The sequence below is a fragment of the Pseudochaenichthys georgianus genome, chromosome 20 (assembly GCF_902827115.2).
Source record: "Pseudochaenichthys georgianus chromosome 20, fPseGeo1.2, whole genome shotgun sequence".
Taxonomy (NCBI): domain Eukaryota; kingdom Metazoa; phylum Chordata; class Actinopteri; order Perciformes; family Channichthyidae; genus Pseudochaenichthys; species Pseudochaenichthys georgianus.
Window position 1 is genome coordinate 7,457,629 of NC_047522.1, and position 25,627 is coordinate 7,483,255.

Here is a 25,627-nt window from a genome sequence, read left to right on the forward strand (position 1 = left end):
ATGAAAAGGTTCTTTAAGAAATGGTATAAAAAGTCTGGCCAGTTTTTATAGTCACTAAAAATGCGCTATGATGTTTGGTACAGCATTTTTGCATTCCTTCTGACTTTAATTAGAAATAACAACAAGGAGATACACATTATTTATTTTATAATGCATACAAAGGAACTACACATCCACTTATATTCCATTATTTACAAAGCGGTACTGTTGTTTATTAGATGTTAAAAAAAGTAAGTGACTTTTTAAATGAAAACATGAACATCTGAAACTATATCTACCTTAAGGAACACATCTTGACATGTATTAACTCCTATTGAGGTGCTGGAACACTTAACCAGACATAAACCACATAATTTATTTCTCTCTATTCAGACTGATATCACTTCCACAAGGTTGTAAATCAGTTATATCACTATAATTATTCTTTGATTGCACAGTGTGGGAGCATGTGAGTGACAATCCTTCAATTGTACTGCCAATGTTCATGTAAACCTGCTTTACAAAACACACTTGATAAAGTCTCCTTCAGCAAGTGAACTCAAGGACTGATGTTAGGAAACCTCTGAATGAGAGTAAGTTATCACCTTAGCTTTCTAACTATCTGCTTTTCATTATTTCTAGGTCCTGAGGGTCTTGGCTTCAGCATCACATCCAGGGACGTCCCCATTGGTGGCAGCGCTCCCATTTATGTCAAAAACATCCTTCCTCGAGGGGCCGCTATCCAAGATGGCCGATTGAAAGCTGGAGACCGGCTGCTGGAGGTGGGGCAGCACTTTCTAGCAACCTCTAACCATCGCTCTGTGGAATTGCACATTATTTCAGACAATGAATTAATTACTCTGTTGCTGATATGGGTTTGTTCCAAAATGTAATCTTACAGAGCTTTTGTTGAAATGATTAAAACATGCATTGTTCCCTCTGGCTACACACATTCAGCTCCAGTTCATAACTGAGGAAAATGTTACAATATTTTAATTATTCTTCAATAAGACTGACATGAAAATCAGCTGGTGCTCACTCTAATACCAGCCGCAACTAGCTCAGTTGGTATTCTGCATAACGGTTATGTGGAGGACACAGATTCCCCCCTCGTCAAAGTCAGAGCTCTGTGATTTCTTTTTTGTTGAATTTATGTGTACATTTCTTTGACATGTATATTGTGCACATTTGAATATTTATGATTTTCATGTATTTGTTTTGATGTGCAGGTAAGTGGCGTGGATCTGAATGGAAAGAGCCAGGAAGAGGTGGTGGCCCTGCTCCGAGCCACGCCCATGGGAGGGACTGTGAACCTGTTGGTGATTCGCCCAGAGGACTCCCTGCTGCCCAGAGAAGTGGTCAGTATTACCTCACTTTATGACCTATTTACTTAACTGCTGCTAAAAAAAGAATATCGGCAACCCATTGGAATTTGGATTAGTTAAAATAATCCAGAAATTACTTTACTTACCGTCACTGTGGCTGCACCTGTGTGCATTCAACTGCTCAATCAACCCATCAACCCTTCTATTTGTCTATCCTTGCAATTAATCATGTTTTGTTAATTAAACCAGTGTCATATCTGTTCAAATAAGTTGATAGCTACTCTACCAGTATAGTATTTAAGGCTAAAAAATACTTATCCTAAAAATGTATATGTGTAGTTAAGCTGTCAATTTTACCACTACAAAATGAGAGCTGAGAATCACATGAACACACATGGTTTCAAAAGGAAAAACGTGAACCTAACCAATCCCAGACACACTCAGTTACCAATCTTTCTCTCACGTTGAAACACAGACTTATTTCTGAACCCTTTCAATTAATGGAAGTCATCTGAGCAAGGCACAATTGCAGCTCTTAGCATATGCAGACACTCACATGAACAGGGACAGTAACATGCACACATTGATTATGCAGGCTCTCAGACACACAGTCTACATACAGGGTGACTTTGGCTGTCGTGCAACAGATGGTGAGGCTACTGCCCCCGTCCAGCCTGCGCTCCGTCCCTCTGACAGCAGGCTCCGGCGGCGCAGCACCTTGGCAGTCCAGGGGCCCTTAATGCCAACCTCACTCCTGCACATAGTACTCAGCCTGGCACCCAGGCTGTTAACCCCGCCATAGGATGTTCAACCTGTAGAGAAATTGCCCTCTGAGACACATTTTACTCCACTACAACGTCACATTTATTTGTAACATTTATAACATGGCAAGTGGGCTCACATTATATTCATATTTGTATTAAAGGAGTTTACAAAAAAAGATTTACATTTTTACAATATTAATCATTAAAATGAAGTGTAAAGGCAACTTAAAGGTCACCTATTATGCAAAATCCACTTTTTCATGTCTTTATATATAAACATGTGTTTTCCCCTCTGTTTAAAGAGATTCTGAAAGTTTCAGGAAAAAAGATTCACTCTCTTTTTGTCCTGATCAATTTATATCAAAACCTGTCTTTTGGCCACTTTATGATGTCATAACGTTTTTTGGCTTGTGTAACCATTAGCCAATCACCAACCAAGGTAACCCCCCCCCCAACCGTATCACCTGAATCTCCTCCTGGAGCACCATTGTGGGTTTTTTAGACCAAATATCTTGCAGAAGGGCGTGGCACCTTATTTTCATCTAAAGTAAAAGACAGAGAATCAGCACTTTTGAAACGGGGCTGAAACAGAAGGGTTTATGGGACGCTGCAATGATCCGTTTGGTATTTGGAGCAAAACCCTTCAGAGAAATGTTTTGTATATATCTGAGACCTATAATCTATTGATGAAAAACAGTATAATAGGGGACCTTTTTAAAGTACACAATTTAATTTCCTGCTGCGGCCTTTGAACCTCTGACCTTCAGGTGACTCAGCAGGCTTTGTATTCATTGCGGCAAAATCTAAATTCTAAGTGGAGGGATGCACCAAGCTGATTCATACCTCTTGTCGGCAGCCCAGACAGAAGTTGAATCATGCTGAAAGTGGTGTTAGTGGTGCGGCTGCCCCCTGGGCTGTGACTCACGAGAGGCGCGCTGTGAGAGCTTGATGGCCACACTCCCTGAGCTCCTAAGGCATGACGCAATCAGAAAAAGCCCATAATTGAAACGCTGTCTAATAACCTCTCTCTGGTTATGTATTTTTTCTCTCGTTTCATCAACTTCTACAAGCTATGAGATACTGCTATACTCGATATGGCATTGCTTTCCACGTCATATCACCATCCCTTTCCACTCACTCACTTACTGTTCCTTTTTTCTTATCCTCTCCGTACTTTTTTCGACATTTCCCAGCAGTGCTTTTACAAATCTCAATAATCCCTAAGAGTATGTTCATACAAATCAGATAAGGAAGCCAAGGCTCTGCCGGTGACAGTTATTGCAAATAAAGCATGGAGGAAAAGCATGGTTGGTAATTGCCTCCTCTGTCACACACTCTGAATTGGTGCATTAGTGTTAGTGTGGGTGCGTGCGTGTGTACATACTACACACCTCAGACACACAAGTATAGACAATCATTTACGCTCTGTCATTCATTGAATTCCCTTCAATGACAATGCGCTGATGTTTTAAATTGTAGCGTATGTGACATGCCACAGAGCTGCCGGCATCTGTCAAAGACGTATAGCCACACACACACACACACACACACACACACACACACACACACACACACACACACACACACACACACACACACACACACACACACACACACACACACACACACACACACACACACACACACACACACACACACACACACACACACACACACACACACACACACACACACACACACACACACACACACACACACACACACACACACACACACTAGCATCAGATTTAGTCGTATAGATGAAAATAGCAAGGAGAATTTTTTTTGTCTAGTTGACATTTGCCTGCCGATGTTTAATGTCAGCGCAAAAAATCCCTCCACGTCTTCTTTTGTTTTGATGTTTTATTGTATGCCGGTGCGTACTGCATGCACCCCCAAAGGGATTCATTTACCCTCCCAGCATGTTTGCATAGAGTCTTTAGTTACCACGGTTGGGGTGTATTTTGACATGCTTTCAGTAGCAATAGCAGTAGCTTTCGATAGCTTTCAATAAATATGTACTCGCTGCAAAGAGAAAAGGTTAAATGGCAATAAAGCAGAGTGGGGTGTTGTCTCTGTGATTCCCCCCGTCTTTGCCTGTCTACTTACCTCTCGCTTTTTACTCCAAGGATATCGATAGGCATTTTCAGGAGGATACAGTATGTTGTATCTGGGAAGTAGAGCAGCTTTAACCTTTACCAAACACTGGATTCATCTCTAATAAGCTTGCCCTTTCATACCTCTTTCCCCTCTCTTGAACCTTTACCCTCCACCATAATAGACATTTATAATAATTCCTAATAGTGATATTTTAAACTCTTTGTCTCTGTTGTGTTGTACACGTTTGGATCTACTGTATAGGACGACCCTGTTACCTTGAGGTGATAAGGCATTAGTAGAAAGAAGAGTATAGTGATGACAGAGTTCTTTCTAAAAGTTCAGCTCAAACCCTGCAGACTAAGTCGGAGCGCTGATCAATGGCTTTGTGAACAAAGTCACTTTATGCTGTGTTATTCCTTCACTTGACAGCTCGGGGAGTTTGCATCAATGTTTTTCAGGCAGACTAAAGGGAGAAAGTCAAAAGGATTGCTGCCCCCTACGGGTTTGGAGGTTAACTCGTCATTTTCATCATAAAAGGAGGTTGCTTTGCAGCGGGAGAAAGACTTTGTCAGGAATCCCTCGGTGTATGAATAGGAGTGCGTTGTCATCTCTAGGAAACTTAATGAATAATCTTTGATTGATTGTGTCTTCACACCTTTGTAATGGTTTCTGTTACAGGTGAAAGTAACCGAAAGAGTTCATCTGACATAAAGAGACTTAGGGGTTAGAGCAGCAAAAGTTAAATAAAAAGGGACATTTTAATGGAAAAAGATCATCAATTTAAACATGAATGGATAGGAAATAGTGTTTGATTTTGACTCAGATATATCCTCTATGTCGCCTGGTAACACTGACCAAATTAAGGCTCAATAGTAAAGCATCCTCAGCCACATAAAAAATAAACATCACTGAACTTTGCACATGTAAGCAAGAAAGGCACATGCACTTCCCACTCATTGCCAGTGAATATTTTTTATTGTTGGCATTTATCTCCCAGCGTGCAGCACTGTTTGTGTTTACAGATCTGAGCGACGTTGAGCCTTTAGTCCACAGCCAGCAGCTTTGTGAAGTAGAGATGGTTTCTCAGCTCCCTTTTTTCCTGAAATAACCAAGTCAAATGTCACGCTTCAATGTGCAACGAGCAATGGTAATAATTTAAGAAATTAGGTAACATTCCCTGCCAGTGATGGAAATGTACATTAATGCACCTAGAAATATAGTTATAAACCCCTTGCTACACGTAGGATAATTTGTCTGTTCATACAACTATTTCAAACACCACACATGCCTAATATAAAACCTTTAAAATGTAAAACCTGACACACAGTATGGGCTTCATTAGTCGCATATGCTCGAGGGCCATAATAACGTTGTCCATGCTTGCCCTAACATCATTGCATGACCCGAGATAAGCAGTATGTTTTTTACTTCCAATGGGACTATGGACCGTGGAGAAGAAATGGGCTCGTGAAGCTGCTGTTGTAACACCGTGGACCACATAAGAGCAATTAAACAGTACATTAAAATCCCCTCTTTACGATCATATCACACTTGTCACTGATCCATTAGTAGCTATATCTGCCAAGCAATGAGAATCTTAATCGCACAATTAATTTCAGGCCTCTGATTGATGTGACCGCAAAATGTATGACTCGTGCGAATGCTGGGGTGTGCCGTAGAAAGAAGTATGACAGTATTGCTGACAATTATAGCAGACTAATGGCCTGTTTTATAAGTGCCAACCCTGGTGGCCTGGTTTAAAATCCTCAATATCATGTTTTTACCACTGGACTGTAATCGAGGCATTCAAGAGTACTCCATATGTTTGCACAATTGCTTTGGCTGAAATCCTATTTATATAAGTCCCTTAGAAATAAAGGCATTGGGTTCACTGACATTGAACATACTTCCAAACAAGCTCACCATTGTTTTTCTTTTCCCAGTCGAGGCAATCATCATGAGTGTTGCTTTGCAATAATTTACAGCAGATGATATCTATGTACCTTTTGTTGATCATTCCGCTAACAGTGTTACACAACTGGCTTTTGTTGTACTGCCAGCACTACATTGAGGTTACCATTTATGACCCCCCTGTTTATAAGTTGAAGACAAGAACAGACTTGTGAAGCTGTATTGTTTTCATCACTGCCAAGATCCATTTACCGAGTGGGTAGAGGAAAAATGAATTGATTCAAAACAGAAAAAGATGATCCCGTCTTTGGAGGCAAATATATGATACAGAGATCTGTTGACGCAGAGCCAAGTTCATCCTCCTCAGTCTTTTATTTACTTCTCAACATATCATTTAACTTTGTTATTGTTATTTCTTAAGTCTAGGAGAGTTTTGTTAAATGTTGTAAAGGTAGATTATGGAAAAATAACATCCAAGCTGACAACAAGGGTTCCTTAATGTGATTCTAACAAGACTATCTGGCAATGGATGCATCTTTAAGCTTACACCTGCGGTCTATACTTATGTTGAATCCATTTAACGGTTTTATTTCCAAGGGGGTTTGCACGTACAGAACAAGACATTTCTTTAGTGAGTTTGTGCTTAACGATGAGCAAGACCATTTTACACAATACAGAATTGATCAATATGATCAATTTGCTTTTAAATGCAAAATATATAAATCATTTAAGAGATTAGACGGAAACAACTTTTAACTTCCACATTGGCTTACATCTTCTTCCACAAACAAACACAAAGCATGTGCTAGAAGAGCGCAGCTTTCAAATGATGATAAACCTGTAGGGTTATTCCACTGAAGTGGTGATAAACAGTGCTTCTGTTTTGAGTTTTGCAGCATCTACAGCCATGCCAACATATGACATCTTTGGTGTTAATATAATTAGATGTCTGTTGGAGTGCTTTTTCACTGAAAGGATGATGTAATATGTTGCAACTTTTCCTAATAAAGTGCTAAAGACAGAGGCTTTCTTGCCTGTCTTTAAGGACTTTATTTTTTATTAACGGCAGGTTACAGAGACAGATATTTCACCCCAGCAAAACATGGCAAAGAACTTGAGGAGATGAGGCATTTCCCATTGGTAGAGCTGATAATTTAAAGTGCTGGGACCTTTTCGCAGATATTCACACACATCTTCCATGATGAATTCCCTGTCATACTCAATGATAAAACTTAAAAACAGCAGCTGCTCGAATATAATTGAGTGTAATCAGCAAATTGCTCCACTATTAAAACTGTTCGGAAATAGCTGACCCCTGCTTTGTAAATCTTTTCTAAAAAATACAGTTGGAACTCAGGTGGAGTTAAATTAAAGGAATTGCTCTAAAGACCTTTCGGGAAGAGCAGTGTAGAGACATGGTTTCGCAACCTGCAATTATTGAGGGCATTTATACATTTGCAGAGCTCTTTAGAGCAGTTTGGCAGCAGCGGATGCATTTCAAAGGTCACTTTTTCCACCACTTCATGGCTTAAAATGTCTTAAAATTACAGAGCATGATGATCTGGTAGGTAAGAGCTCCAGTGTGTTACCATGGCACCAGAAAGCTCTTCACCATCTCCAAAAAGCATCTTCTTGTAGAGACACTTTATCCATGTGTTCACTGAAAGCTTCGTAAAGTTCATTCTTGGCTCTTATTTCCTGATTTTAAGCAAAGACACACAGAGACTTTACACTTTTTTTCTCTGTTCTCTTTGTGCTTTTCTTTTGTTTATCACCTTCCTTTTTCAAGAATGCTGATGAGTCTTTCCCACATTATTAATTTGGCTCCTATAGAAAGATTCTCTGATCAAGGCGCAGAGTTCAGAAACGTGCTCCGTCATAATTAAAGTAAATGCTGCCAAGCGTGGTGGAAGACAATGCCAGCCTGGTTAACGATTTCCGAGCGTGTCTCGTCGGCGCCACCTGTTTTCGTTTAGCACTTTTCAGCAGCTGTTTCCATAATTATGCTTGCTGTCAGTGCGGAGAAAGAGAGGGTGCACCGTAGCATTGTGCAATGCCGATACACAAGGTAGTTAAAGGCCACTTGTGGCGACAGTCACTCTTCTGAAGGGGATTCAGCGTCTGTTTCCAGAACACATAATCGGTTGAAGTGTACATGTGCAGTTGGACATAGCAAAGCTCTTTTCATAGACCATTAGATTGAAATGAGAGGCATCTGCTTCATGATGTGCGTCTATACTGTGGTTCGACTGAAACACAGTTGCAAACATTCCGAGTTGCAAAGTACACTTAGAAATACACTTTTATTCTTGATGCTATCTTTGATTACAGATAATCGCTTCCTCAATCGTACGCAGAAACATCTAGTTTCACGCCTGCAAACAGGTCATTGTTTTGTTGCTTCATTAAGATCCAAGCAGTGCATTCATTACAAGCCAGTAGCCACAATTAAGATAGATATGGCCTCAGATGCCCTCATAGAAACTGACTTTGTTTTGTTAATGAGCCAAATGAGCTTTCCCGTTGGAAATTCCCCAAAGGATAACAGACCCAGTTTGTCAGAGCCAAGTCAAAATGTGTTAAGTTAGTTTATAAACACTTACATCCTGCCACAGCTAGCAGTGCGGGTCATGTCCAGCACTGCTCTGTAACAGAAACACCTCTCAGCCCTTCATTGTACCTGAAAAAGACTGGATTTGTTTTTAGGCTTAGAGGTATTTAATATTCTGCCCCTTTGTCTGAAAATGTTGCGGGGAAAAACACAGCCAGAGAAAATTTGTGTTACAATACTTATCACCCATGCACCACTTTTGCAATTACACCCTTGGCTGATTTCTTTTAGCGCTTTTTAAATTCATTTCCAATGACCTTTATGTCGCCAAAAAAGGCCAAGTGTGGAAAGACGTTTGCAGCGGTGTTAATTGTTTTAGGCAGTGATGTGCGGAGAACTCCGAGTTATGTGTGAATATAAGAAAGTGTGATTCATTTGCACTCTTCTCCTGTACCCTTTTCTCCCTTGCACCTTACTCTTGTTCTGTAGCTCTGTGACTCTGACACACCTTTCTTATTAGTAGGTGACAAGTTAAGCGAGGTAGAAACAAAACAAAAAGGCAATGTTCTTCTCTCCCTGGCCTCCTCTGTTCACCTGCTCGTCTCTCTGCTCGAATGCTGCCTCTCTGCACCAATGCTGCCTCTCTGCACCCCCCCCCCCTGCCTGGACAATAGATTATTACTAATGGCTGCCACCCTGTCACAGTGTTAATTAATAAAGGTCTTAATCGTATAATGGACTGTGACTGCATAGCTGTGTCAGAGCGGAAAAAAAGAGAACATCGTTGGCTTCTTTTGTGACGAGCTGGCCAAGTGGTCACTTGAGTGGTCACTTGAGTTATTCAGATAATATGAATAATTATATTATAACCACTCTTGACTACCTAAGATAGTTTCACATTATATTTGACCTTAATGAATAGTACCTGGGTACAGCATGGACCTTTTATGCACCGTAGTTTTAACCAACAATATATATTGGGGTTCGACCATGACAGCAAATATAAGACTTTAGAGACTCTTAACAGCAAAACACAGGATGGTTAACGTTTGGTTTGCAGCATTATACAGTTGCAAGAAACCCTTGTGAACCCTTTGGAATTACCTGGATTTCTGCATAAGTTGGTCATAAAATGTGTTCTGATCTTCATCTAAGTCACAACAATAGACAAACACAGTCTGCTTAAACTAATACCACACAAACAATTATATGTTTTCATGTTTTTATTGAACACACCATGTAAACATTCACAGTGCAGGGTGGAAAAAGTATGTGAGCCCCTAGGCTAAAGACTTCTTCAAGAGCTAATTGGAGTCAGGAGTCAGCCAACCTGGAGTCCAATCAATGAGACGAGATTGGAGGTGTTGGTTAAAGCTGCCCTGCCCTATAAAACATACACACCAGTTTTGAATTTGCTATTCTTAAGAAGCATTGCCAGATGTGAACCATACCTCGCACAGAAGAGCTCTCAGAAGACCTACGATTAAGAATTGTTGACTTGCATAAAGCTGGAAAGGGTTCCAAAAGTATCTCTAAAAGCCTTGATGTTCAGTAAGACAAGTTGTCTATAAATGGAGAAAGTTCAGCACTGTTGCTACTCTCCCTAGGAGTGGCCGTCCTGTAAAGATGACTGCAAGAGCACAGCGCAGAATGCTCAATGAGGTGAAGAAGAATCCTAGAGTGTCAGCGAGAGACTTAAAGAAATCTCTGGCACATGCTAACATCTCTGTTGACGAATCTACGATACGTAAAACACTGAACAAGAATGGAGTTCATGGGAGGACACCACGGAGGAAGCCACTGCTGTGCAGAAAAAACATTGCTGCACGTTTGAAGTTTGCAAAAGAGCACCTGGATGTTCCACAGCACTACTGGCAACATGTTCTGTGGACAGATGAAACCAAAGTTGAGTTGTTTGGAAGGAACACTCAACGCTATGTGTGGAGAATCCAAAGGGTTCACTTTTTCTTGCAACTGTAGCTCATTTGATCCATTGTTGATGAAACAGATTCGTTAGTATCTCAATTAAAGTAATCCCTTCCACCTTCATGGCGTGAATACCGCAAATAAACCTAAATGATGCCGACGAACACAGCGTTACGTTATGAAGGGAAAAGGGATATGTGAGCTGGATATTTGACAGGGGACAATCAAATATCAGAAATCTCTTGTGAACTCAAGGACACATGTCTTCAAAGTCAGATGTAGTTTGTTCATGACTTTGCAGCAAGTAGGAGGGGGGACGTTTGAGACATTCAACCATCATTAGTAAGTGCAGCTTCCTCTGGAGAAAATGTATAAGTCTGTATTTGACTTTTTCACTGATAACAGACATATTTCAAATCAATAAAAGAATCCTGGTGCTTTTTGATTTATGCATGCAACCGTTCCAGTGCTTTTACATCAGTTCATCTATTGTCAGTACTTGTGTTCCCTCTGTCCCAGGTGCATACACGGGGCTGAGCTTGGAACAATGAGGTGACTTTCTCTCCTGTTCAGAGGTAGTTAAATCCAGCTCTGCCTGAGCTGAGTCGGCGCAACGAGGCCTGTCAAGCTGCCTAGTGCCTGACAAACTCGTTCTTGGCTAGCGGCGCTTGTTCCTGTCTGATGAAAATGTTACACTGCTCTCTCATTCTCTGCCTCGGCCCGCTATTCCCGGAACACAGCTCTGAGTGGGTGGTTATTCTGTCTTCATTTTGGAGGAGAGCGCACACCAGAGGTTGCGCTAGCCTTTGTCGCTGCCCGTCATTCTTGACGGACAGGATCGTAAAACTTCTGTCAAAATCCAGAATTACCCGTCGACCTTTACACAACTCTGCCGGGGGAGGGGGGGGAGCATGCTCGTGAACTGTCAACGGGGGGGGGGGGGGACAGTTCACATGCGCCATGTCATGCATGGCTTCTGCACCTCGCGGGAGCGTGCACAGCGTAAAGCCAAAACTCACAGACATTTCAATGATCTGTACGGCACAGTTGGGTTTGGAAACGGTATGATTTCCTTTTTGGAGGGCATGCATAACACGGCATAACACCGAAGCCTCGCTGCGGGGAAACTTTGGCGCTGTTCCGAGTTTGTTCTAATCTGTCAAAATGACGGACTGCTTTCAGATTTGTCCGTCATTGTTAAAAAAAACAGAACATATTCGGTTAACGTGACCTCTGGCGCGCGCGCGCGCGCGCGCACACACACACACACACACACACACACAGAGACACAGAGACACAGAGACACACACACACACACACACACACACACACACACACACACACACACACACACACACACACACACACACACACACACACACCACACACACACACACACACACACACACACACACACACACACACACACACACACACACAGAGACACACACACAGATGCTCTGACAGGGTCCATCCAAAGTATTTTTTTTCCTCCAATGTATTACTATGTTCAAATGCTGGGCTAAAAGCCTCTCCAGGGACATAACTCTTAGCCACTATTTATTTATTTTCTTTTGATAAAACATCTTTATTAAAGATAAAGACTGACCCTGCCAATGACGCACACATGGCCATTCATGCACAAGCATTCTTTTCAAAATGGAAATAGTACAGTCCGTTTGTGCTGCGTTGCTATGGGCCTGCATTGGTAACCAACTGATTACACAAGTTGAGTTAAAGTTACTTCAATATAACGACTATCACTGCTTTTTGGAGCGAAAATTCAAGCATGCTAAAAACAAGAATGAGAAGTTAAGTATTGCTGATGCATTATATTTACACATGCACGTATGCCCTATCTGCTTCATTCAGCCGTCTGAGGGGAAGCAACGGGTCATTTCTTGACAAGAGCCGGTGATTTCTGTAATAGAAACCGAAGTGTTGAAATGCAGCGCGATTAAATGGATTCCAGCGGGCGGAATTGACTGTGGGTCCAGTCACGCACAAAGCCCAGTTGACAGGTTGTACTGACAGGTGTACTGCTATTTTGAAAGCTGGAGAATAAAAGCAGGAGAAAAGGGGGCAGGCAGCAGGGCTGTCTGGAGAATAGGGGCTCAGTCAGAGGGTGTTGAAAAGAGCCTCCACCTGAACGCACCGCTGCATCCTAATAACTCTTCAGTGTCCGAAAAAAAAGAGAAGAGAAACACCCTATGCTCTATCTTTCCCTTTCTTTCTTCTGCTTTACTCTTTATCCGATCAGCTGTGAAGGGCACACACCTGGCTGCCATCCATCTGGCTGTGTGTGTGTGTGTGTGTGTGCCCACATGTATCGATGTGAGTCTGTTTAAAGGATCTTGCGGTTGGTTCCTGGGGTTGATTGCGCTCACCGCCAGCATTGTTCGTGTGTATTTGGCTGCCTTGGCAATAACTACACATGTACTGTACAATCTGGCCAATCACAGTGTTACAGATCTAACTTTTGAGCAGGCATGTATAGGAACATCTGTAGGGAAAGTAACCACTCATTCTACACACTTTTGGTTTTAAAACATTGACTCAGCCAAGGCATGTCGACCATGGCTCAAAAGTAATTGAACAAAAATAATTTTAAAACATTTTTAACATCTTGATTAGGTTTTACTGAAGTCAACAAACGTAAATACCATGTATGTTATACCTCAGGTCTCTCACACCTATTCTCCACTTTTGTTTAGCTGAATATACTCATTGTTATATACCAGTGGAAATTGTCAGAACAGACTGTGGTGGTTGTTTGATGGACTGTTTTCCAGCTGAATTGATCGTGCTGGGTGCTAGACCCTCAACACTCTATCTCACACCTCTCTGGCAGCTGAAATGAACCATTTGTTGTGTGTGTACCAGGCATGAAAATGTGCAGTACAGGCCTTGCAACAAAACGCTACTATGGTAATTTTCAACAAAAGGCCCATGGATCGCTCAGGGAAGGAGGGTCGGGTTCTTAACGTGTCACAAATTATCCTTCAAAGGGGTGTTGTTCAAAGGAACCCAATGTTTTTTTGAGCACCAAATTGCTACCTGGCGCTTTCAAAGTTCTTCGCTGTCCCCACTGCTCCTACACTGAGCTCATGACAGTAGAAAGGAATTAGCAACGCTCGGCTAGACAGTACGGCCAATTGACGCTGACAGCCCTGAGGTTTGTGACATGCTTGCCATCCATTTGCTTTCTTCTCCTGCCCCCCCCTCATCTTTATTCTCTTTATCTTGTCTCCCGTCTGCTTTTTCATTTTCTTGTCATTCACCATCCCTGTTATTTCATTTTCTGTTGATTTTTTCTCTCTTACATATATTTTTTAACTTTCAGTTTTTTACCAAAGTTAAATTTGGAGTTGTATACTTCACACATATATTTGAATCCAACAGTGGCAATGTAGCAACTACATTGCCACTGCTTGTTCTTAGATGTTCCAAAGCCATAACAAATTATTTATTGTTCTCTCTTTCTCGCTCTCCCTCTTTAATAATACCCACAGCAGGCAGAAGAGGACGACATCGTGTTAACCCCTGATGGTACACAGGAGTTCATGACCTTTGAGATCCCTCTAAGTGACTCTGGCTCAGCAGGCCTGGGGGTCAGCGTCAAGGGGAACCGGTCCAAGGAGAACCACGCTGACTTGGGCATCTTTGTTAAATCCATAATTAATGGAGGTGCTGCTAGCAAGGCAAGTCACCACTCCCATCCATTTACATTACTCCCACGCACTTACAATTCGACCATCACTTTATTAATTGCCGTCATTGCATTTAGTGTAACTTAAGGACCTACTTACATATAAGTACAAGGATAAGGTGGACTACCAAGTTCCATGGAGCCCACTGTTTAAGTGGCTTAACTACTATGTTGTGAATTTTCTTATCCTGAAGAATAATATATTGTATTATACCCATACACTTTTCAATTCGAGTTGTCATAGTTTTGAATTGTTTGTCATATAATGTACACATTCAAAATGTTTCCAACAAGACACAAATAGGGAAACGAGTGATCATACTCCTGTATTTATTGGGATTTTTTTTAGGAAAAGGTGTATATGTTATCCCAGCTGCCAAATGTAGTTCTTGTTCAAATTGTTCCAATGATCAATACAAACAGTCATTATTTAGAAGATGTTAATGCAAGAACTTTATGACTCAGATCCAACTTTTTTGTGATGGGGTTCGTCTGCAGGATGGCCGTCTACGAGTCAATGACCAGCTCATTGCAATCAATGGGGAGTCGCTGCATGGTATGACCAACCAGGACGCCATGGAAACCCTGCGCACATCCATGTCTGTTGAGGGCAACATACGAGGGATGATTCAGCTCATCGTGGCCCGGCATGTGTCCAAAAACAATGAGGTAAGGGTAACTCTCAGGGAGGAGTCACAATAATACGCTCAGAGGCATCACAGGGAGTCGGATTGTGATTACTTTATTCTATTTAGAACGAGCTACCTTTTCTCAAAGAAGCATACATTTCAGTTCCCTCATGTGTGCACATCACAAGACACAAAATGTATATCAAAACTCAACAAACACACATGCATGATCCAATTCAAATGCTGTTAAATGAAGAAGACTGATAGCCACATTTCACCAGCACTGAATGCTAAACGAGAGTAGCTATCGTCTACATTGCCATTGGCTATAGGTTATTGTTGCTTTGAGATAGCTTGAGGAGGACCTTTAGGAAGCGACCATCATGCAAATCTTCAAACAGTCCTATTTCCTGTGTGAGATAGGTGATACCGTCTCAAATTTCCCCCCATTCTATGTGACTTTTTTTTGCCCACGGTGGGCCTTGATATGATATCTAAGAAGCACTTCACTGGGTTATGATTGACAGGCCTGCGGAATAACACTGTAGGATAGACAGATAACGGAATATGCATTGCAGCTTGGTGGATTTTTGTCACAAGGCAACAACAGTGAAGAATATTGAGGTGAGGGGATTTCGACTTCATGAAATGCCCATTGTGACATTGAGCTAATCCCAGCCTACCTTTCTATAACTACACTCTTACACATACTGGACTGGAAACCTAAATGAATGCAAACCTGATTTAACTAAATATGAAACACTAAGCACGGTTTATTTCAGTGTTGGGGATACATGTTAGAATACAACTCGCACGCATACACACGCACACACACACGATCAGTCACCCTGCAGCCAGAGGTTGTAGATCAGGTTTGATTAGTGTTGCAGTGACTCTAATTGGAGCCTGTGTCCCGTGGCTGTGTGTCAGTTTGGAGTACCACACATAGCCCCATTCCCCCCCTTTTCTGCCCTTCACCCTCTCTGCAAGCCTTCGAGTGTTCTGTGTCTCACTACAGAGCACCCCCCCCGACGCTCTGTGCGCTTGTTTTTCTTCGTGTTTTAATGTCCGTTATCACCTCCCTTACCCCCCAACATGTGGTGCTCCATAGTTAACAGGTAGAACATTGGATAAATACAGCCAGGGAGTGGAGTTGAATTATCACAGGTATTACTCATACATTGCTGCATTACGTTTACTATAACAGTTTTGCCTCTTGATTCATCCCTCTTCATTTTGAAGGAGATCTCTGCCTACATCTGCTGGATTGCTTTATTGCACAAAAACAGGACCTTATTTTATTCCTCTTCTTTTTTGTCAAAACAAAGGCATGCAGTGCACTACCAGAGAAGGTAACTGCTATTTATCTTAAAAAGAAAGCAGCAGGTTTAATGGGATTTGTGGTTATTCTGTGAAAAACAAAACATTACTCAGCAAAATGCATTACCCTATGAGCGGTTCGCCATGCTATGTTTTCCACCATCACCAAGTTAAATCCTCTCGCCATGAACCCTCCAATTGTTCTGTCCGGTCTCAGAAGAAACAACAGCACTGCATGGAAACACACTCTACTGTGTCATTCATTTAACTTTGTTGAAGCAAGAAAAACTAACACTGGATCGTCTCACAAAATACTTAACTCTGCCCTAACTTTAGCTGAAATTAAATATGATGTCCCCCTCAGGGTAAGATTACCATGTACCCTCATACTTCTACTGTTCACCTTTTAATTATAATACATACCATTTATTATAAATGCATTTTACAACCATTAAAATGTACGGATCTAAAAAGACTGACATATTTCATAGATTAACCTGCACCTAAAGCGACACGGAGCCCCATGCCTTTTTTAATCACAGAGCTGGTTTCAGTCTACACAGCTTCGACCCTACCCTGTCCAATCTGGAGGAGAGGACAGATGTCCCTGCGGGGTGAGCTCAGCCCTAAGGTTCAGTGAGTTCTATCACTTCGGTCCAGTCACTCTCCTGTCCTCCTAATCCCTCACCAGCAGGCAGACAGGTAGACACACTGACAGTGAGCAGACAGTTAAGGTCACACACACAAACCCTTTTTCAGAAACTTCAAATGTTTTACTGTCATTATTACACCAACCGTTTGTATGTGGAATAATTATATTTTCAGGTTAAACATTTTTGATCCATTTATGGAAACGATGTTAATAACTTGACATTTACTTCAACATCAGTTGCCATGAGATAGCAGGAGATTGAGATGTAACAGTGCATTTTAGATTCCATAAATCACACTCCCATTAACACTGTACGGAGCTGGAGTGCAGTGTTTTCTCAGGGCCTAATGGTTTGAATAGGTGCCATTAAAACACTGGAGGAGATTTTAATGTACTCATAGTGGAGAAAAGATGAGAAGGTAAATGTAGAATTTAGGATCAGTTGCAACCCTGAAATAAGAAAAGTTAAATGTCGACATAGGCTCCCGGCAATTTCTTCTCCCCCCCCCCTTCTCCTGTGTCGGCCAGGCAGATATGTGGGGAGCCAGCGCCAGTTTGCCACTGTCACCCAGCCGACTGGGAGTGAGCACTGGAGGCCACCATTGAAATGAATCAGATCCATCACTGTCTGCAGGGGAGAGGAGCTGAGCAGCACAGCCTAATGCATCGGGGGGGGGGCAGCGTATCCAGGCCACCCCACTGCCTTGATTTCATCATCGCTAGGGCCTGTTGGCTAAGCATTGGTCACATTTTCTTTGAGAACATTGTAATGTTTCTTTTAAGGTTAAGCTTGGTTTGGTGGGTGTTTGCAAAACCATACACCAGTCACTGAGTTGGTATCCGTTTTCTCCAAAGGGATGTAACTAAATATGTTATATAACCCCCCTACCCAACAAACAAAAAAACAAAAACCTCACACACACTTCCACACATTGCCCTAGGTCTTCCAGAAGTCCATTTGCTTTCATCAGGACTTGGGGCTATGTCCATCTAGGCGTATCCTCCCAAAGTTTTAATATGCCGGTTCCTTCTGCTGATAATTCCTTCCATGTTTGCTGTGGAGTACCTCGTCTATTTCTGATGCAATTAAAGCATTGGCAATGAGTGGCCTTTGCCTTGGGTGGAAATTAGATTTTTTTGATCCGACCTTGGAATAAAGAGAAGCATACTGTACTTGAGTATGATTTAAGGATGTATTCGAGTCTAACAAAGCGATGTACTGCGCTGTAAGAGGACTATTTTTAATGGAGATCAAACCCCGGAAGGTCCCCATGAGCCTGATTAAAAATCTGACAAGTAGAGACCTTTATTGCTTCAATTCCAAGCCTAAACATGCATGTGTCAAGGAAGACTCTGGTCACCGGATAACAGTGAGTAGAAGAATAGTGAAGTTTCTTAAATAAGTAACAAAATGTCTTCAGTTGATTACGACTGCTCTTGCTAACCAGCCATTAAGAATGCCATGGATATGCACTCAGACAGAAGATAAAGGTGCAGTCTGAAAAAGAATAATTTGAATTATGCTAAGTACACATACACACACACTTTATATCCACACACTCTGTATCGGAAACAATTACTCATACTTCTGTTCATTTCAGTTCTTTTTTCCCTTGTTTGAAAACTACCACTCTGCCCCAGATAGTCAGGCGATATGATTGGTCACTGCCAATTTGTTTGAAATTGTAATTGCATTGCTGCTTCAGAGGCTGTATAATTTGTTCGTCTATATCTGGGTTCTATTAATATATTGTCACATGTGTTTAAGCAATTACATTTTGAAAAAGTAATTTTAAGTTCATTTTTTATGGCCACATTTTTGGAATGTTCTCAATCATCTACATTTTTAGTTCAGAGACTAATCTTTGAGTCACAAACCCAAAGTGCTGCAACTGAATCAAAGAAGATCTGTTACAGTAGTTTGGTTAACGGAAGTCAGTGTTCCATTTTCAACTTTGAGCCCCTGTGCCTTTTGTGTCCCCTGATATTTATGATTTATATGTTTTCTGGCTGCCAACCCATATTTATCAGCCTTTTTGGAAGAATGCCTGTTGTTCACCATAGACAACTTCAAATATAATAGAAGAACCACCAAAAACATTTAAGAATCTGTAGTTGGCTGAGGTGGAAGTGTGCTGGATCATCTGCAGATTGATCAGTATAACTTCTGGTGAGGTAACACACAACGCATTCATTAGCAGTTTATAGATATCTTAAGTCTTTAGCTCCCAAGGTGACCAGTTGCCTTCATCTCTACCATGGCTATATCTAAAAATCATCAGAACTCATTTCAATACAAAGAGGATTATAAGAATACAAAACAGCAAATATGATGAGATGTAAAGTTTCCGAGCATAAAAGATGGATTTTATGTCTGAGCTTATGTCTGAGCCCCCCCCCCCCCCCCCGCCTCTCACTCTTATCCTGTTTGTGAACTTTCACACAACGCTGGATGTTTGTTTCTGTCTGTTGCAACCGCCTTGGAAGTTCATGACACTACTAAGATATTTATCTCACCAGCATCAAAAGGCAGACAGGTCGATGATAAGCATGCTTGTGGCTGGGTTTAATTTCTCTGATTTGGAATTCATCCCATGACTCGCGCACATGAGTCTCTGTGCATTTGTGATGTTATTTATGACAAAGAGCTGCAGCAGACATCCACCATTTTTGACAGACTTGCTGTCTTGTGGTGTATTTGTTGTCCTTTTTGACAGCGCTACGGCAACTTGCCAATGAAGCACTGCATTAATCAGAGATGTTTCCCCCCCAAACCTTTCTCATCTTCCCTGTCTTCCTTTGAGATACCACGCATCTACGGATTGAGTTCATTTCACAGTGTACTATTTTTAAATTGTGGTTCTCCGCCATAGAGTTCTCATGATAATTCACGAGACTTAGCTTCAGCCTAAGGAAGGCGGAGCCACGATTCAGTCCTTTAGCTTCAGATTTTCTTAACTTTCATTTTCTTTTTGTGCTTATCTCAGCACAGTTTTTCTTTCATGACCGCCCTTAAGATATAAATGTAAAGCTTTTATGTAAAGCATTCCCCCTTTTGACCATTTAAAATACTTCACAGTCCAGCAATCCCAATTATGTAAATATCATGTGGAATAAGAAACCACTGCAAAGTTGCCAGCATATTTAGTCACCTGAGAAACCTGTTTCTTGATTCTTGTTTTCTAATTTTCTTCAGGCACTGACATTTAACATTAAACATTACACATCATTACTGACATTAACACATTTATGGAAATGTCCAGCCTTGTCCTCAAAGAACGAATCACTATGCTGACATATACTCCACTGAGGATTTCTGATATGCGTGACAGCTAATTAACGTCAGTTCTTTAAATTGAAGGAATGTTCATAACAGCATGATGCATACAAATGACAGGACAGCATGAATAGGGAGGCGGTGGGTTAACCCACATGTTTAGGCTGACATAATGACATGATTCAAGATTACAAACGACAGTAATTGGAATCAAAATGATGCAATTGACATAGGATAGGGTTTCACCAACAAAGGACCTTTTCTCAAAGAGTCAATCTGATCGGGATCATAGTTTACAATTTTCTTCTATGTTACAACTAACTATGAGGGATTATGGTTGAAGTACTGCTTTATTATTGATGATAAGCAGTAGCAGGGAGGACAGGAAAAGATCAAAGCAGAAGATACTTTATCTCTGTATTCACCTTAGCATTGATGCATCATAGAAGCTAACAGACATAGTAGATGACTAAACCCTGTGAAGCAACTGGACATAAGCAGATGTATGTATATTAAGGAGCACTGAAGAAGTGTCCTCAGCATGCCAATGACCCCGTTTGTTTTCCATTCCAAAATAGTTGCTTGTTAGTCACAAAGACAACGTTTATGCAAAGAGACAAGGGGGAAGGAAGTGGCTGGCCCTAACAAAGGATGCTCACTTGGACGAGAGAGTGGCTGATCGATAGAGCCCTGAGAGAGCTATCAATCAGAGGCTTGGCCTAGTAAATTATGGTTTTATTAGTATTGAGCTAACCTCTGCTGTGAGGGACCTTAAAACATTGAGATGCTGGCCCACATCCGAGGCCGTAGAAAGGCAGGGAAATCTTTGTGGACCCCCACCTCTTGTCTTAATAGGGAGTGATTGAAGTCCGGTTAGATCATGGCTTGTAGGGACTACAGGTCCCCTGCTGTCATGGCAAATAGTGATTCAAGGGAAGTAGATACAGTTAGGGCACACTGCGGTGCACTCTGGGAAATGCAGTGAAAGGGTGACTAAATTGAGGAAAGTAGATCGCAGAGCAGCAGAAATGCAATTCCAGCGCTGCTGGGCCCTCATTCCCAGCCGGCTCTCTGAGGACTAACTCATTTAGGAGCAGCAGGGGAAACTCAATAGCACCAATTGAGAAGATAATATATTGAATCTGGTGGTTGAGTGTACTGCTTGGGCATGGTGGAGGGCAGTGGATGTGAAGTGTGTACTAAAGACTGAAATGTTTTTAAGCAACATACACATGTATTTGAATACACACACACACACACACACACACACACACACACACACACACACACACACACACACACACACACACACACACACACACACACACACACACACACACACACACACACACACACACACACACACACACACACACACACACACACACACACACACACACACACACACACACACACACACACACACACACACACACACACACACACACACACAGACATTCCTTTCACTTTGCAGCATAGTTCACGTGGTGTTCATAGCTGTATATTACTGTTGCACTCTGCTTGAACTTTGCTAACAGGGACAGATGACTGAAATACAGAACCATCATGAAGAGAGAAGAGCTGTTGGAGTAACTTGAATTTAAAATGGGAGCCTTTTACAAAAAACAATACTATAAGTTGTGACAATGATGCATTATGTCTTATTTGTCTTACTATGTAATAAAGGTGGTGAACCTTATAGCCAACAATGAGGTAAAGACAACCCCAAACATTGTTGAGCTCTATATGTTAATAACGTTTTTGGGCATACATTTCAATATTTGTATTGCATTTGTATTGTTAGCCATGCTACCAGCCGACCTCAAACCATTGCAATGTTATTATTATTATTTGGTTGGTTTACCAGTTACCATTTCTGGGATATCTCCCATTACTATTTGATGGATCACAATAATGAAGACGGACTTTTGGTGATCGGACATATTGCGTCAGTGGATTTGTACGTTGAGTTTTCCTAACTTTCCCTTGGATTGTCACTGGGTTCTTTTTTTAAATCTCTGTAGCAAGTTACTTATGTCTTTATTTGGAAGAACAGACTTAAGGTTTTCCTCCCAACCCTGCTGATGTGGTTGTGCTGATGTGGTTGTGCTGGTTGTGAAGTTTTGCTCAGAGCTCCTAACAGACCTGGGCACTCACTTTGTGAGGCTCTGGTATTAGATGAGGGACTAGGTGGATGTGAGAAGCTAATGAAAGTGGGGAATCTAGCCAGCAGATAGGTGAGCTGTGCCTGGGGCAGGATGCAGCAGCTTAAGGACTGTAATTACAGCATTATGGTGGAGGTTGACTGGATTAGGGCCACGGCAACAGGCTGAGACCTAGATATAAGGCCAGGAAATGGCCATGGCCTCGACATTATTAGCCTTAGTTGACAGATTAAGACCAGAACTGTCAACACACTGCTGCTTCTCTCTCACAGAGTAGTCAAGGTCAGGGAGATGCTGATGCACGGGCAAAAACACATGTGTGCATGAGTCTGCATTCACCACGAAAGCATATAAACAACAACACATGAATACAGGTATCCACACATACAAACACTCTCCCACTACATTCAGTAACAGCATTACCTTGAACACACAGACACAGGCATGTTTAGTAAGTCCACGGGGAGATGAGCAGCAGATGATCTTGACTGTGCTCAGTGTAAGTCACAGTGCTCTGTCCCTCAATCAACAGCATAATCCACTCTGAAAATGACTAGATTAAGAGAGGTTAAACACATGATGAGGTGAGGAGAACCAGTGGTAAGAAAGAACTAAAATCACAAAACAGACACCAAAGATGTGTAAGATGTATGAGACGTATGTGATGGTTGATAATAATAACTATCCAATTAACTTTGTTAGCATGTGCCTTCTGCTGCATTTATGACAAAATGCATATGTTGCTGCATCAAAGTGTTGAATCACAATGAAACATCTGGTGAAAGCAGGGAGCGAAGATTGTACATGCCTGCTTGTCATGCACTAGTCAGTAAACATTTGCAAGTCAGTAAACATGCACAGTGTGCTAACGCATTAGCATGCACAGAGGCACACTTAATTAATACTGGATACACAAAGATTAAATAGCTGCCATTTTGCCTATGTGAAGTTGATTCTAAAGTCTATTTGCCAGAGGAGCAATGTAATGCTTTTTAAACGAGTCTGTTCTACGCTCGGAGATAAAGGTAGGCAGCTACATAGTGGTCCGTCAGATCTATTCCTCTTGACACATTCTCTACATAGTTTTCATATCATTTGATTTTCAGCTGCTCACTCTCTCATCCACACACATTTTCCTACCTCTTACCTGAAACACTCGATCTTACTTCCATTCAACTCATGACAGACCTGAAGTAGATTAAAAAAAGAGCAGAGAGGGGTTGAGTTAAAGAGAGGCCAGTAAAATAAATCTTTATTTCGGCAATTTGAGCTTTATTGACTCTGATTCATCCAGGGACATGCTTTTTATTATAAGGCTGCCTGTGGCCGTGGCTCTGATTGTAATTGTTTGACCCAGCCCCCCTTTCACACACACACACACACACACACACACACACACACACACACACACACACACACACACACACACACACACACACACACACACACACACACACACACACACACACACACACACACACACACACACACACACACACACACACACACACACACACACACACACACACACACACACACACACACACACTTTCCCTACTCGCCCCGAGCTCTTATCAACACGCTGTCCCGATAAAGTCCGGCGAGCTCAACCTCATTAAACCTCTAATTTATATTAAACAGCCGATAAGTCCCTCTACCCTGCTATGCGTCTTCTAGTGCACGCTACCCCAAGAGGAGGCCACTTGGCAGCACCCACACTGCACTTGGGCTTCAGCTCCAACCCCTCCTCTTTCTTCCTTGTTATTCCTTTCATTTGTTTACTGAAAACTCCCCACCACCTCCTCCTGCTCTCCTGTCTTCCTGCTGCAGTTGTTGTCCTATCTTTCAGTCCCCTGGCCGTGAGCCAGCAGTGTTGTGAGACATCAATATTAGCCAGCGCCTCCTGGTTTTAAATCCGGCTGGAGGTCCAAAGTTGAACCGTGCAAAATGATCTAGCTGTGAGGGGGCAATCTGTAAAAGGTCTTGAACAGGGAGTTCTTCTTCAGTGCATTCCCCCGGCTGCCCACAGGCTTCTATGAAGCATCATGAGAAATAAGGCCAAGACCAAAGCTTTATTCTATAATTCTCTGCACGTGGCTGTTTCCCTCTCTACATCCTGACTCACACTGTAGTCGCTCCATTGTCTCTATCCTAAAAATACATTTGACAGACTATTGGCTCATGAAGACCGGACACAGTAGCTGGGCCCAGTGGTTCCAGACCCAAGGACTAACTGCTAACTGTGTCCCCCCCTGCCAAGACTGACACATGCACTGAGTGTATACAGTGGGCTCAATATCCAGCAGTGCAGGCATATCGACCACATGGCAAATGTCACTGGTCCATTTACTAGGGTTCATTGTTAGAGACAGCTGTCTATTGGCCTATGGGAAATCCATGGAGCTTTATCCAGCTCGGTCTACTTCAGGAGCCGTTTCACACTGCTGAGCCAGAAAATACCCACGTAAGCCGAGATGGATGCTGAGGCCCCGGTTCCGTGTTTCTAGGGTATTGATGGAAGCACATTAGGAGACATTTTATATAGACCAATTCCTTCTTTTGGCAAGTTTTGGGTGTATATACTACATGCATACAAAAAAGTAAAAACAAATTTCATTTCAAAAGGCACAATCAATCATATGTAATAGTAATTATCAGGGTTTATAATATACTGTACAGAATAATGCAAGACATCTACATTTGAGTTAATAAATGTTACTTATTGCTGTAAGTTGTAGTAAAGCATTAGTAGTAGTAGTCTTAGTAGTAGAGTGACGTCAAATATGTGAGATGTCCTTGAGCCATTAAGTTATGAATGTATTATATCTCAAACGTCTTTGATTAAAATAGCCCTATATAATATTACTGCTTTATATTTGATTAAGAAGAACATACATTTACACTATACTTTTTCCTGTTTTCTGTAGGAAGCCCCCGGAAGCCCTCCAGTTTTAATGAATCCTGTGAACCCTCTACTGGACAACCATGAGCGCCGGATTTCAAACTCCCTGTATGAAAGCATTGACAGCTTGGAAAACCACACCAAACCGCAGGCTAATACAATCGGACGCATTGGTGAGTCCTCTACCTTGTGTCACCCTCCCTTTCAACACCCTTTTGTCTCTTTCAACCTCTAATAAAGAGAACGACTCTACCCATTTTGGACCAATCACTCCCCATTCACATTGATTGCGAGTGTACTTGACCTGTTAACCTCATGCTTATTGGATATATTTCCCCTGGATTGGGGCTGTCTGTAAACTGACATCTCCTGATCAACTTTAACATCCAACCCCAGCCCGTATGTGCTTCTCCTATC

The 25,627-nt window shown here is 41.8% G+C and overlaps 1 protein-coding gene across 1 annotated transcript in view; it reads left to right on the forward strand.

Moving 5' to 3' along the window:
• pard3aa (par-3 family cell polarity regulator alpha, a) overlaps positions 1-25,627 on the forward strand; it is a 295,125-nt gene that overhangs the window by 141,655 nt on the left and 127,843 nt on the right. Inside the window, exons 13-17 of the mRNA XM_071206980.1 lie at positions 622-761; positions 1,209-1,337; positions 14,069-14,257; positions 14,764-14,934; positions 25,236-25,383. Of these exons, the coding sequence (XP_071063081.1) occupies positions 622-761; positions 1,209-1,337; positions 14,069-14,257; positions 14,764-14,934; positions 25,236-25,383 (777 nt within the window). The remainder of the gene's footprint in view (positions 1-621; positions 762-1,208; positions 1,338-14,068; positions 14,258-14,763; positions 14,935-25,235; positions 25,384-25,627) is intronic.